At 46.5% G+C, this 13,249-nt stretch overlaps 1 protein-coding gene across 1 annotated transcript; it reads right to left on the reverse strand.

The window, feature by feature from the left end:
* Positions 1 to 11,668: 11,668 nt before the first annotated feature.
* On the reverse strand, positions 11,669 to 12,640 carry LOC144097776 (uncharacterized). Its single transcript, XM_077630410.1, has one exon. The coding sequence runs from the start codon at positions 12,638 to 12,640 to the stop codon at positions 11,669 to 11,671; it is 972 nt and encodes a 323-aa protein (XP_077486536.1).
* Between the last annotated feature and the right edge of the window lie 609 nt (positions 12,641 to 13,249).

Below are 13,249 nucleotides of genomic sequence, written 5' to 3' on the forward strand. Positions count from 1 at the left end.
CGACTTCATATAGGCTCTATTGTCTTCTTGAAGATATTCCCTTTGTCTATTCTTTGTCTATAGACTGTCTACAGGATTTGTATTTCGTATAGACTAGTCTATAGGATTTGTTTGTAGAAAGTGTATAGACCTAATAGATAAGGAAGAAGAAAATACAGAGAGGGGGAAAGGCTTCGGGTTGGCTATCCCGCACTGGGGAAGGGAGTGAGGGGATTAAGGAGGGAAGAGAGAAGGAACGGGAAACACAGTCACAATCTGCCAATCAAAGCAGTCGTTCGTAAAAAAAAACAAAACAGTGCCTTGTAAGCCTTGATGGCAGTCGACTGCTGAGGCCACGTACCGAGGATCTTGGCCTCTGTGAAAAGGCAAGGATCAAGGCGGTCCAGAGCACAACGTTTATGGACAAAAGTCTGTGGATAGTCTATAGCCTGTCTAAAGACATTTTTTAAGGGGACTGTTCTGCAACTCATAATAATCAGATTGATCATTGATTATTGCGCATGTTAAGCAAGGTAATCATTTTTTTCGTGCGGTGACTACCAGTGAACAAGGTAATTCTGCCTGCCCTACCTGGCTGGCTTCTCGTGAAGACCAGCTCTGCCTGGTGTGGTAATCGAAGCACTTATTTGAGTACTTTACTTCTGCTCTGCAGTCAAGTTGTTCTGCCACTGCTAATATGGTCACGACATTTCTGAAAAGGTACAAAAATCACGAAGAATAAAGGTGAAAAGGATATTGATAAATAAATATTTCGTAATAGTATAACCGACAAGCTGGTCCAATTGCCTATGATATCTTGCAGCTGCATGCTGAATTTCGGTGCAGAAATGTCTCTCTCTCTCTCTCTCTCTCTCTCTCTATATATATATATATATATATATATATATATATATATATATATATATATATATATATATATATATATATATATATATATATATATATATATATATATATATATATATATATATATATATATATATATATATATATACCTCACGAGAAACGTTAAGCATCACTAGTACACCCAGTCGCACAAAATTTATTTACCACCGAACTGCGTGCAGCCTTGCTTAAGCAGTTCGAATCCCACTTACATGTGGGCGGCCGTCAAGCTTCGTTGGCGGCTTCGTTCGCGATAAGTCGCAGAAGTTTCTCCAGGGCGTTTTGCGGTGCCACGGGTTCAACCTGCGCTTCGCTTCGCTGGAAGAGTTCGAAACAGTCTCCACTTAAGCCAGAAAACCTATTTGTGGAGTTCACGACGTCGTTCGGGCAACGCTCTCTGGCTTTCGATGTTTAGGAAAGTGCTTAACGTCGAAGGACTTAAGCGCGACCGAAAGTTTTCAGAAAGCCAGACAGACATTGCGTCGAGGATTTCCAGCGTCGCGTGTCGCGTTGAAGTGTTGCCCAAAAATGTGATTGAATGGTTTCGATAAGTATTCCACTGCGTTTGCCAGCAACAATAGATGATCACTGCCCCTGACATCTGCCCTGTACAGGCTGCTCAGTGAAAGCACCTCTCGTAACCGAATAGAATCGGATTAATCACACTGTGCGCCTCCAAATGGAAGGCGTTTGTTGGCATCTGTCTTTCGGAGACCTTTGGCGAAAGGGAAAAAGAAGATAGATATTGGAGTCGATCATCGCTTGCAGTCACCCCTATTCTGCTCGGATCTATAACCCAGTCGTACAGTCGGAACAGTCTGCCAATTAAATTATCAGTTGATCAAATACACAGCTCCAGTGTTACGGAAAGTCCCTCTTCAGCAAACCGGACAAAGCTCTCGACACAATGAGTCATCGATCTTACATTGCAAGTAATATGAATAAGACACAGGCAAAACAATACCGAAAAGTGTGAAGTGTTCTTGATCCGCGCTCTGATGCGTACGATATTGGCTCGGCGTAAACCTTCGACTGATTGCAGACTGCATGGCCGTTTGACTTTTGGGCGTAAGTAAACGTTTCTCGTCTGATTCACACCTGGTCTCACGTGATATTACGTGCGGAGACGGAGCAACTTGATTCAACTAAAGATCCGATGTGCCTCGAAAGATGACATGGGTCAAGTATATGCGTTCTTTCTGTCCAGATGTAACTTCCATCGACTATATGGGCTGGCTTAGCCGTCATAATACGTAATTTTCTCGTTAGCCGTTCCTAATCTGCAGTTCTTCCTAACCCTGAAGCCCAAAGTTCGTAAGGAAATAGTACGCCCTAAGTTTCGTGATAAAGCAAATAAATAGTTTATTCTCTAATCTTAGCGCATAGTTCCTACCACTCAAGCGACAGATTCGGTAATAATTTTCTGCGCAAAGTGAATAGAACACCTTCAAAAGCAAGCTCTCAACCAGGTACTGTAGTGAGGGAAACTTGCAAGTAAACGATTAATCCGACTCGTCCGAGTTTGAAAACTTATTTACACCGCTAATTCATAAACGGCTCAGAGCTTTTCAAATGTGCAGTTTTTATAATTATAACTACTACTACTACTATTACTACTACTACTAATACTACTACTACTACTACTACTACTACTACTACTACTATACTACTACTACTAGTACTACTACTAATACCACTACTACTACCACTACTACTACTACTACTACTGCTACCACTACTACTACTAATACTGCTACTACTACTACTACTACTACTACTACGACTACTACTACTACTACTACTACTAATTCTACTACTACTACTAACCAATGGGTGTCCGTGGTGCGGAGTGAGAGCTTGTCGGTCCGCACCGCTAACGTTTTCTGCGGGGACGTTGCTTGTCCTCCGCTCTGCGCCCAGGCTCAGCAGCTTATCCCACCTCACGCTTTCCTCCTGGCTCTGCAGTGTGCATGATCTCATGAATAAACAAACAGCAGGAGCTGTCTTCGTCTCGCTCGCTCCTGGCAGGAACGAAGAATCGCCTCCGTCCCCCTTCCGTAATGGCTGCTTCAGTCGCTGCAGCAGCAAAGCAGCGGCCACGTCAACGGGTAGCCGTCTAGCAATAAGTTGCTTCTTTTTTACCCAAGGACTTCGGGTGTCTTGGCTCGCGTAATCTCCGCATTGGTGTTCGGAGCTTTCTGTTTCTCACAGGAAGCGCCGACAGTCGTCTCACGCGCCCACCGTTACTACTCGGCACTACGTACAGCTAGGGATGTCTGTTTTTCTACCCAAGGTATACACATCGAAATGTCCGCGTGTTTTTTTTTTTGTGTGTCTTCTTTCGGCCCATTTTACAGCGACAGCTGGTTATCCGGGGCTCTTTAATTGGAGAGCTGTGCCGTCGTAGAATCTACCAATCGTAAACACCCTCGTTTGTTTTTGAGCCGAATTTAAAGGGGCGTGGTAGGGGCAGGCACATTAGGCGAAAACATTTTAACAAATCGCGATAGGCCCCCTGATTTTTTCAGCGATGAATTTTTTTAAAAAATAAAGAGAAATAATCATGAAGAGGGGATGTGGGGACGAAGGAATTTCAAGAAATGCACCGTGCAGAAATAGTATCTCCGGAGCCCAACAAGAGCGCCATGGCAAAGCAGTGCGCTCATTACGCCACTCGTTAGGCGTGAAAATAAATGAAGAATATAGCCCGAGCCTTTTAGAGTGCAACGCTGGCTCCGCGATCGCAAAAGCGTTGCTCCTACCTTGTCTGAGAAAGAGCACTGATGTCGAATCTAGGGACAACTTTGCCGAAGTCACACGTAAGCGGGCAAAATGAAAATCAAGGTGAATCGTTCGTTCTGGTGGACCTTCAAACCTGACAACCACGTCTGACACAGAGGACGTGGCCTTCTTTGGTTCACGTCGCCGCCTTGCGGAAAAGTAGTTTTATTCATTCATTCGCTGTCCGATATTCTCGGATAAAAATTTTGAAAATTGGAAAATTGTAAGAGACTCTTAAGAAATATTGAAAGTAATTGTCCAGTCTTCTGATATGTAGAAAAATCTTTCTGCTAAAGTGTTTCGATCGATCGCATCTAGTCGAACGCTTTTGACGATAGCAAAAACGTTAATAGAAAAAAAAAATACAGGATTTCCGCCGGGTAATCTGCGGATGCATTTACTGTTATATTGAAATCTTACATTATATGAAAAAAAAATGCGTTCATAAACGGTTTTCCGCTCACGAGCTTTTTTTTTCCAGAATCGTTAACTATGCTTTCATTCATTCAAAGACAAAGTAGTCTTTGCTACACTCTTGTGGGTCACCATTCCTTGGCCTTAGATTCCTCCGTGCTCCATGCCTCTACGAGCACTTCTAGCAGCGAGGGTCCTTGCGAAGAAAACTAAAGAAAACTTGTTCCTTGCATCTTCATTGTGTTAGTATGTCTCTCGCGACGGACCAAGCTTAGGCAGATAGTAAGATGCAGTCTAAAGAGGCAGGCCCACCCGCACGACTGTACTGTATCAAGAGTGAAGCTCAAACAGCGTGCCATGTCGCAACACTATTTTAAGCCCGAAAAAAAAAATAGACGCCATTGTTGGATGACAGTCGAAAAATCGCAAAAAAAATATTGTGTCGCCGGTTCGGCTGGGGTCGTTATCTTGCTCCTTTCACCTGAGGATGACAGTCGCCTTATCGGACGCAGGCAGCTGGCCATGCAGACTCACTTGTGACCCCGGCCTTTGTGCGTGTGCACGCGTGCGTTTGTTCCCAAGGTAAATGGAGGGAAGGAGGATGGGGTGGAGTGCGCACAAAGACAGGGGGCGCGTGTCTTTTGTCATAAAAGGGGATGCCGCGTTCCGGAATATCACGCGCTCTGGACGAAGGATCTCACGTGCCAGTCGCGACGTCGCCACACTGGCGAGACGATCACGCGCCTCCTTGGAGGTACTCTCTTTTTTCTTGCCTGCATGCAACACCCTGCAGCACCCTTCAGCTTCGGCCAACTCATTCTCCGCGGGTTGTAAGACCCGAGCCGCTTCTCTTATCTTAGTTGCCGGCATAACAGAAAAGTGATCAGAGAGAGAAAAAAAAAGAGGAGAATATAAAGATTGCTGCAAACACCATGCGCCGAACTGGATTGAGGCTCTAATCACGGTGATACGCGTGCAATCGTCCAGTTAAGTCTACGTTCGGCAAAACGAAAACTTGTAGAGGACATTTAAGCTCCGCCTTAAGGGTATGACACGATAACGTTAATGGGTTAATGCCCATCCAAGGGTAATTGATGATTCTCGACTTTGCATTCACACATCCCTGAGAGTCCTCATACCACTCCTGGAGCAGTGGTGCAGCGGTCAAGAGATGCGCCTCTGCCCTGCGATGGCAGGTGCTGCCACAAGTGGGGGCTTGTGAAACACAGGTTGCTATTCCCGAGCAACCTCTCGCGACCAATCTTTAACTGAACTGCCACCTGCCGCGGTGATGAATACGCTCACAATCTGGTGGGATGGATGGATGGATTAAGGCTTTATTTCCACCTATGTAGGAGGCCCCCAACTCGCCGCCCCTGGCACGCACGCCTAGCGGAAGGGGGCCGGGACCTCCGCGACTGAAGACTGGCGAAGCTCGCCCGCGTAAGGGACGACATTGGTGAAACAATCGGACTGAGATCAAAACAGAACATCGGTCGCTTGCACTTGATATTTTTATAGTGCGAGGCAGGGAACCGACCCGTATAAACTCAAGTGCCCGATGTTGTGATCGCGTCAGGTAAACAAACAGTCACGTCGGATGACGCAGCCAGTTGGCATGGAGATAAGCGGAATGACTCGGGTGCTGTTAGCTTGTGAGCTCACGCGTCAGCGCGAGAGTGGCTTAGAAAAGCGCGCTCTTTGCGATGAATCAGAGAACCGTGAGAATGGCGATCCTTAGTTTTGCACCTGGGAATGTGACTTGAGCTATGTTCCGATTCGTCATTGCCATCATCTTTTATTGCCCACTTGAAAGCATGTATGACGTTACATTGAAGAAAAGGGAGAGGGAAGGGGCGGGTGCTGGCTGGTGGACGATACGTCAGTGCTCGCGCGTCCCAGCGAACGTTTCGTTCACGGATACCTATTGGCTCAGGCTAATGGTGACGTCACTTTTAAAGGATTGTCGACAGTTGCCCCTGAGGTGGGAGCATTGCCGGGGCCTGTGCAGTGGTTAACTGGCTGTGACATGGTCGGTATCTTTTCGTTGTCCCTTTTGTGTTTCAGCGATAGTTACCATGTTGCAGCCAGTTAATCAAAAGCAGCAACTAGCCCGACTTTCTAGGTCGCAACCCTGCAAATCTTAACGTACAAATCTCATTAGCGTGCGAGTCAGAGCGCTGAATCAGAGCACTTTATCGCGATCTTAACGAGATAATTTCTTGAAATGTTTGTACGCGCCAAACTAAGATACCCATGCATGACAGGCACCGAGCGATAGACCTACGATAGCTAAGAATGTGCATTGAGTGGGGGCAAAATAGAGTGCACAACTTCGTGCATACAATACTGGATGCAGTGCGTCCACATATTTGAACCTTGATACAAGACGACGCATTTATTCCAACATCCCTTCAATGCCCATCGTACCGGCCTTCTATCCTACCTGCAACGAGAAAAGTTACAGCGAGCCTGCCTGCTTGTGTGTGACCTTTATACAAGCCCAACGGAGGAGCCAAACGGCGTGGCTAGAATCTCGGTCGGTCGATTGGTCAAGCGGTCAATCAATCTCACTCTTAGTGTCAGAAACACTGCTGACAATATAGGAGTGAGATTAACCGACCTACGTATAGATTGAATAAGTGATTTATTGATTGACTGACCGAATTCTAAATGTCATTGCAGCATTGTCAGTTATGAGCTACGACACAGCGGATCTCGAATATTGCAGTATGTGTGTGCTTTTATGTGCATGTGTGTTAGTATCCGCGCACTCGTGTTGCGTGGCGGAACTGGCATAAAAGCTCGTCAGTGCTAGAATGCGTTTAATTTGCCAGTCATCGAGTGCGTGCTGAGATATGCTTCATGTCTGTTTTCTCCATTTTGCATTTACTATTTGTTTTCATCACATTTTCTTCAGTAATTGTCATCACCCACGACGACACGATAATGCACTACTTCGCTTTTTTTTCTTTCATACGTGGATTTTTTTTTTCGTTTCTGGTAGAGGAAAACACCGGGAAGACGCCAGTTTCCTCTCACCCTCTCATTCCATTGCACAAAATGTTCCACCTACGCGATCTGACTGATTGCATGTACATACTTTTCAAATAACCGCTCTTCTTTGTTCTCGACTTACTGCTGTTCGCGGATGCGGCCAGGGAACACCGTGCACTCTTAATGAACGAACCGCGGCGCTTTCGTCCATTGGCAACCAAGTCTAGCTTGAGAACCAAGTCTACCTCGAAATAGAAGCGTATTTTTCCGCATTCTCAACAAAGCCCCATCCTTGCGCACGTACCGCGTCGGCACTGCACCTCCTCAAACAAAACCAAATTCTCGAAGCTCCCAGAACCAGCACCACGTAAAAGCGTGCTGGCCGGTTTGTTCTTTTCGAAACGTTTCTCGACTTTTTGCATCAAGGGAGCGTTATGAGGCGTTTCGTTCTAGGCGCAGTGAAACGAAGGAACTGATACACTACGTCCAATTGTCGTCGCAACTGCGCATAGTCTTACAAATCGAATCTTGCTTTCTCGATGTGCGAGCGGGTACGAAGCCGACGGAGGTATGTCGAGGGAGCCAGGCGGAATCACAAATAAGGCCTGTCTGCAATATGCCGGCTGCCCGGTAACGGAAGCCTCGGCGCATACAGAAAGCCGCACGCGTTAGTCTGCTCTTGCCAGCGTGATGGAAGACCAGCGCAACTGAGCGCCGAATGCACATCCGTCAAGGAACAACACCTGGCTTCGCGACACGTGTACCCTTTCCTCGGCGAAGTCCCGCATTCTTCATTGCGGGAAAGTCAGCCAGTCGCAGTGGTTGCGGCGAAACCGCAGTAAATACATCGACAGGAACAAGTGGTGTACAAGTACTCTTCCGCGCGTGCATGTCTTTGAGGGATGTAGTCTGGGCGAAAAAAGAAAAAAGGTCGTTAGGTGAACGAACACTGCCCGTAAACAGCGGGCGTGATTGTGGTGAACCCAGTGCTCATTATTTTTATTTATTTAGGAAATACTGCCGGCCTATGTTACGGGCCTTAGGCAGGAGTGGGGTACAGACATAATAATTAAAGCGAGAAGTATATTGCAACAGAAGTAGCTAGCGAACAGAGTCAAAAACAGAACATACAACACAAGATCAATTACAAAGGCAGAGAACTGTCAATGATATCGAAATCGGCAAAGAAGGCATCGAACTTGGGCGAAAACAGGTATAAATATGAACCCTATGCTTCATTCAGAACTTATAAAAACAAATTCACCGATTCGCAATTGACAACGTCAGCGGGTAAACCATTCCACTTAGCGAGGGTATGGGAAAAGACGAGCATTTAAAAACGTTGGTTTTACATGAAAACGCGGCAAGTTTTTTAGAATGGTAGAAGCGTGTAGGAGAGCGAGATGTGTGCTCAACTAAAATTCCTTCCTATATTTTTATTTTATTGTGATAATATAAGTAGAATAACTTTAATTTTTCGCGATGACGACGCATGGCCAGCTGTTCAAGTCCTGCGGTTTGTAGTGGGGCTGTTGGGGAAATATGATAACTGTAACAATTGAAGATAAACCTGGCTGCTCTGCGCTGAACATTTTCTACTTTAAGGTTGTTAGTTTCGGTCCAGGGATCCCACACTGCCGCAGCATATTCCATTATTGGCCGAACAAATGTTTTGTAAGCGAAAAGCTTTTATTACTTGTGTGGATTGTGCTAGCGTTCTTCTGAAATAGTGCAGTTGCCTCAGAGCTTTTTTTCTTCTATATACGACATGTGCTCGTTCCATAGAACGTCAGAGGATTTCTTAATTCCCAAGTATTTAAAAGCGTTGACAACTAAGAGAGGTTCATTGGCTTTACGGTATGTAAAACTTAAAGGATTATTTTTACATCTCACGGTCATTGCTACGTTCTTATTGAAATTCAAAGTCATTTGCCCCGTGGAGCACCATTTTTATACCGCAGACAGAGAATCGCTCAAAAAGGAGTTTATCTTCGGGGCGAGAAACTTCTTGATAAATTATGCAGTTGTCTGCGAATAGTTTAATTTTAGCATTACGTTTTGAACTATGTCATTAATGAATACTAGAAAGAAAAGGGGACCCAAGACTGAGCCCTGCGGAATACCGTATTCTACTGGGACAGCATCAGAAAGGACGCCATTTTGACGTCTGCACGAAAGATAGGCTTCAATCCATGAAAGTAGGCACTCGTGTTTTAGTATAGGTTTTAACTTCTGCAATAATTTATGATGAGATACACGGTCGAGCGCCTTCTCGAAGTAAAGAAAAACAATATGAACTTGATTATGCCAGTCCAGTGCTACCGCTAAATCGTGAACAGTTGTTTTACTGTGGAAAGACCACGACGGAATACGCGGTGACGGTTATCAAGGATTAATCCCCAAAGACGATGTTCAGTCACACACATATATAGTGTACTAACCATTCCAATGCGGCAGGTTTATTTCTGTCTTGATGCATCCCCCCGCACGTATGTGCTGGCATACACTGGATATGTCTGGCCCCAAATGCCTGAGCGTTCATTCGTCATGCGTCGGTTTCGTACCGGTTTTTTCCAGGGCTTCTTTCTTTACTGTTTTTTCATTTCTTGGGGGGGGGGGGGTGCAGATGCTCCACGCTCTCGCTGACTGCGATTTCTTCATCGGTGATGAATGAGTTCAGTTTGCTGATGGCGAGTGTTAACGTATTAGGGTGTGCGAAAGCACTGCTGCACAGCCGGCTCACCGAGTTTGTGTGAAGCTTGACCTCAAGGGTGACCTTGGCCAGAACATAAATAAATATATGAAATAAATATTGCCTCGACTGGCATTCGAACCCGCGGCGGCGCGAACAGATCAGCTTCTCTGACCACTGCACGAGAGTAATATGCTATCGCCGCAGCAGATCACGCCTGGTGTTAACTGCAACACACTCTCGCTCTGCGCTTTGCCCATCGTCGTGTTCATCAACTGATACTACTATCGAACTGATATGCACACCTTCCCACTGTGCACTGCACACCGTCGACTTCGTCAACTAATGCTACTAACTAATATCATCGCCAGACGTGCCCACGACCCAGCGAACCAAAACCATGAACCAACCAGACTAAACACATGCTTTTGCACGTCTACTTGGTTAAACTACGTGAAAACCTCACCACTTTTTCCTGCTGCTCATTGATTAGGTAGCTGTGTTATCTCTTCTTTCGTTCGCTTGTTTTAAGCTTACGAAATGTACCCAATTAGATATTCGCTCATTGTGAAGCGTACAGTCTAATTGCAGCGGCTGATTTCCGCTCGTAAACTAGACGTCACAAACATCACACTGAGACCACTAATATGTAAACAAGAAATTTTCTGAAGCCGCTGAAATCTACGCGTTTGAATGCTTTATCGTGATAAAATAGGACGCCCCATTGGCTTACGTTGTGCCTGCCACTTTCAGCACCACTAGATTGTAGTTAAAAGTAGAGGAGAAACGCCAAATATTGCTAGATACGTGTCGTGGCTTTGTCTACTATTTCTCAGAAGTACAGCGGGTATCGGCATCTGTGCCGTGCTCGGGGACTGCGCATTCGCGTCCGTCATTGTTGTTGCTGTAGGCTTGTGGCTCAGCCAGTGCAGTGCATATATGTCTGAATCAAAAGGTCAGCGGTTCAACCCGCGGCTGTACCGGCGGTGCATCGGATCGCAAGACCTGGCTGCGGTCTGCTTATAGGGGGATATTGCAAGAGCTGTAACCGTGCATACTGAACAATTCTGGACAAAAGCCTTTTTGAACGGGGAAAAATTACGAGCGCAATTTTTCACCCATTGTAAGTTTTCACTATAAAAACTCATTTCAATAGAAAAAAAAAAGGCAGTCGCCGACCAAAGGTTTTTGTATGAACAGACGTTTCGGCTTCCGTACGGAAGCCTTGTTCACTAAATTTTTATTGTGGAACCGCGACGCTTAAATAGGCTTCAATAATCGTCCCAGGCATCTTGCATAGGTTGGCGGGAGATTCCCGATGTTATGATTAAATCTTTTTTCGGTGGTTTGAATCACCAAGGACTCGAGATACTGGCGTGAAAGCCAGTTCTTTTCTTTGGCGATGATAGAAGCCATTTCCCAGCAGATATCATGACCTGCCGATACGGCGTGCTCCGCAAGTGCGTTGGAAGCGACTTTCTTGTCCTTCACGTCGGACATGTGTTCTTTCAGACGCCTTTAAAATTCCCGCCCTCACCGATGTAAACATAGTCGCACTTGGCGTAGGGGATTCTGTACACAACACCCGGAAATTTTTCTTTCTTTAGTTTGTCCTTGACATTCACGAGCTCGTCCGTAACTTGCGGGAGGGAACGTGGGAAACGTGCACGTCGTATGTGCGCAGGACACGTCCCAGTGATTCACTTATGCCCGGTACATAAGGTATGGCGACACGTGCTTTGCAATGGCTGCCAACCGGTTCCGATGACCGCACCAAGCGACGTTCAACGGAGTCCAAAAACTTCCTAGGGTAGCCGCAGTTCATCAACTCACGACGCATTTGTATCAAGTCCGAGGCACTATCTTCAGGTCTTGAGCAGATTTTTCAGGATCGTTGAATTATCGAAGCCGCAACTGCACGTTTGTGGCATGCCGGGTTAAAAGAGTTAAAATGCAGGTATCTTCCCGTGTGGGTGGGCTTCCTGAAGACTTGAAACAAAAGGCGGCGGCCATCTCTACTGACACGTCCAAAAAAGGCAGACGGTTGGCAACCTCCTCCTCACCAGTAAACGTAATGGCCTCAGCGATGCTGTTGATGTGCTCTCTGAAGGCGGTGAGTGCATCCTTTTTTATGATGCAAAAGCAATCATCAATGTATCGCAGGAAGATCTTAGGCCGAGGTTGGAAAGACGCCAGAGCTTGGTTTTCTATAGCTTCCAAGGTCAGGTTAGCAGCCGTGACCGGAATGGCCGCGCCCATTGCTGTTCCATGGACCTGTTTGTAGAAGGTGCCTCGGAAGACGAAATACGTGTTTTCTAGGCAAAACTTCAAGAGCCTCAACAGGTCCGGTGCCTTGAAAGGTGTTCTTTCGCCGAGCTTCTCGTCTGAGTGAAGGGCAGCGCCGCATACATCCACCGCTAGATCCACAGGGACGCTTGTGAACAGAGACTTGACGTCGAAGGACACCATTAAGTCATCGTCATCCGCGGAAATGTCACGCACCTTTCCGATGAACTCGTACGAGTTCCGTATAAACGTGGATCCTTTCCCGACTAGCGGCGCGAAGACGCGGTGAAGGTAGCCCGAGAGCTCGTACAAGGGGGAACGGGTGAAGTCCACTATCGGTCGCATAGGGACGCCCTCATTGTGGATCTTTGACAAGACATACAACGCAGGCGCGAACCCATTGTGGCAGAGGAGCCTGAAGTACCGTGACTTATGGTGAGGCGGTACGAAGTGAAACACGTCGACGAGTAGTTTCTGCAGCTCTCGTTCTAACTTAGATGTAGGGTCTTTTTTGAGAGCGACGTAAGTGCTCCTGTCCTGCAGAAGATCCAGCATCTTTTTGTCGTAGTCTGTCCTGTTCAACATGACAGTGGCATTACCCTTGTCGGCGGGGAGGATAACAATATCCTGGTTCCTCCGCAGGCTGTTGACAGCACTTCATTCCTCAGCCAGCATGTGAATGGGCTGTCGGCTTGGAAGTTTAGCAAGAATGCTCACTGCCCGTGTTCGTGCCTCATCATGGCGACTGTGGTCCACTTTGCCAATTGTACGTTCGGTAGCACACATTATTTTTCTTTTCTCCAGTGCAGGTCCAGCGTTGAAGTTCAGTCCAAGTTCAAGCACGGCTTGCTCTGGTTGAGCTGGCTTGTAGGTAGAAAGATTGTATACGGTCGAACGGGTGCCGCCAGGGAAATTGGCAGGGTTGACTTCCTTGTGGCGAGGCATGTCTGATGAGCTTGTTTCTTTGGGCCACCTCTCGTTGGCGGGACTGTAAGCTCGCATGCAGATGAATGCTCGCGAACTCATTCGGGCATATGTACTCAAGGCTGCGACGAGCAAAGAAGAGTTTATTTCGAAGGAACCTGGTTGTGTCTTTGCAGTCTAAAATCCTGGCTTGTAGAAGTTGCCGTTCTGCTCTTGCTATGGTGCTGCGTCCAAATGCGGAGTCGACGGGTCGCAGAAAGCGGACCAATC

This window comes from Amblyomma americanum, chromosome 7 (assembly GCF_052857255.1).
Source record: "Amblyomma americanum isolate KBUSLIRL-KWMA chromosome 7, ASM5285725v1, whole genome shotgun sequence".
Lineage (NCBI taxonomy): Eukaryota > Metazoa > Arthropoda > Arachnida > Ixodida > Ixodidae > Amblyomma > Amblyomma americanum.

Coding starts and splice junctions, on each gene's coding strand:
- LOC144097776 (XM_077630410.1), bottom strand. CDS start 12,640: ATGTTGAACAGGACAGACTACGACAAAAAGATGCTGGATCTTCTGCAG.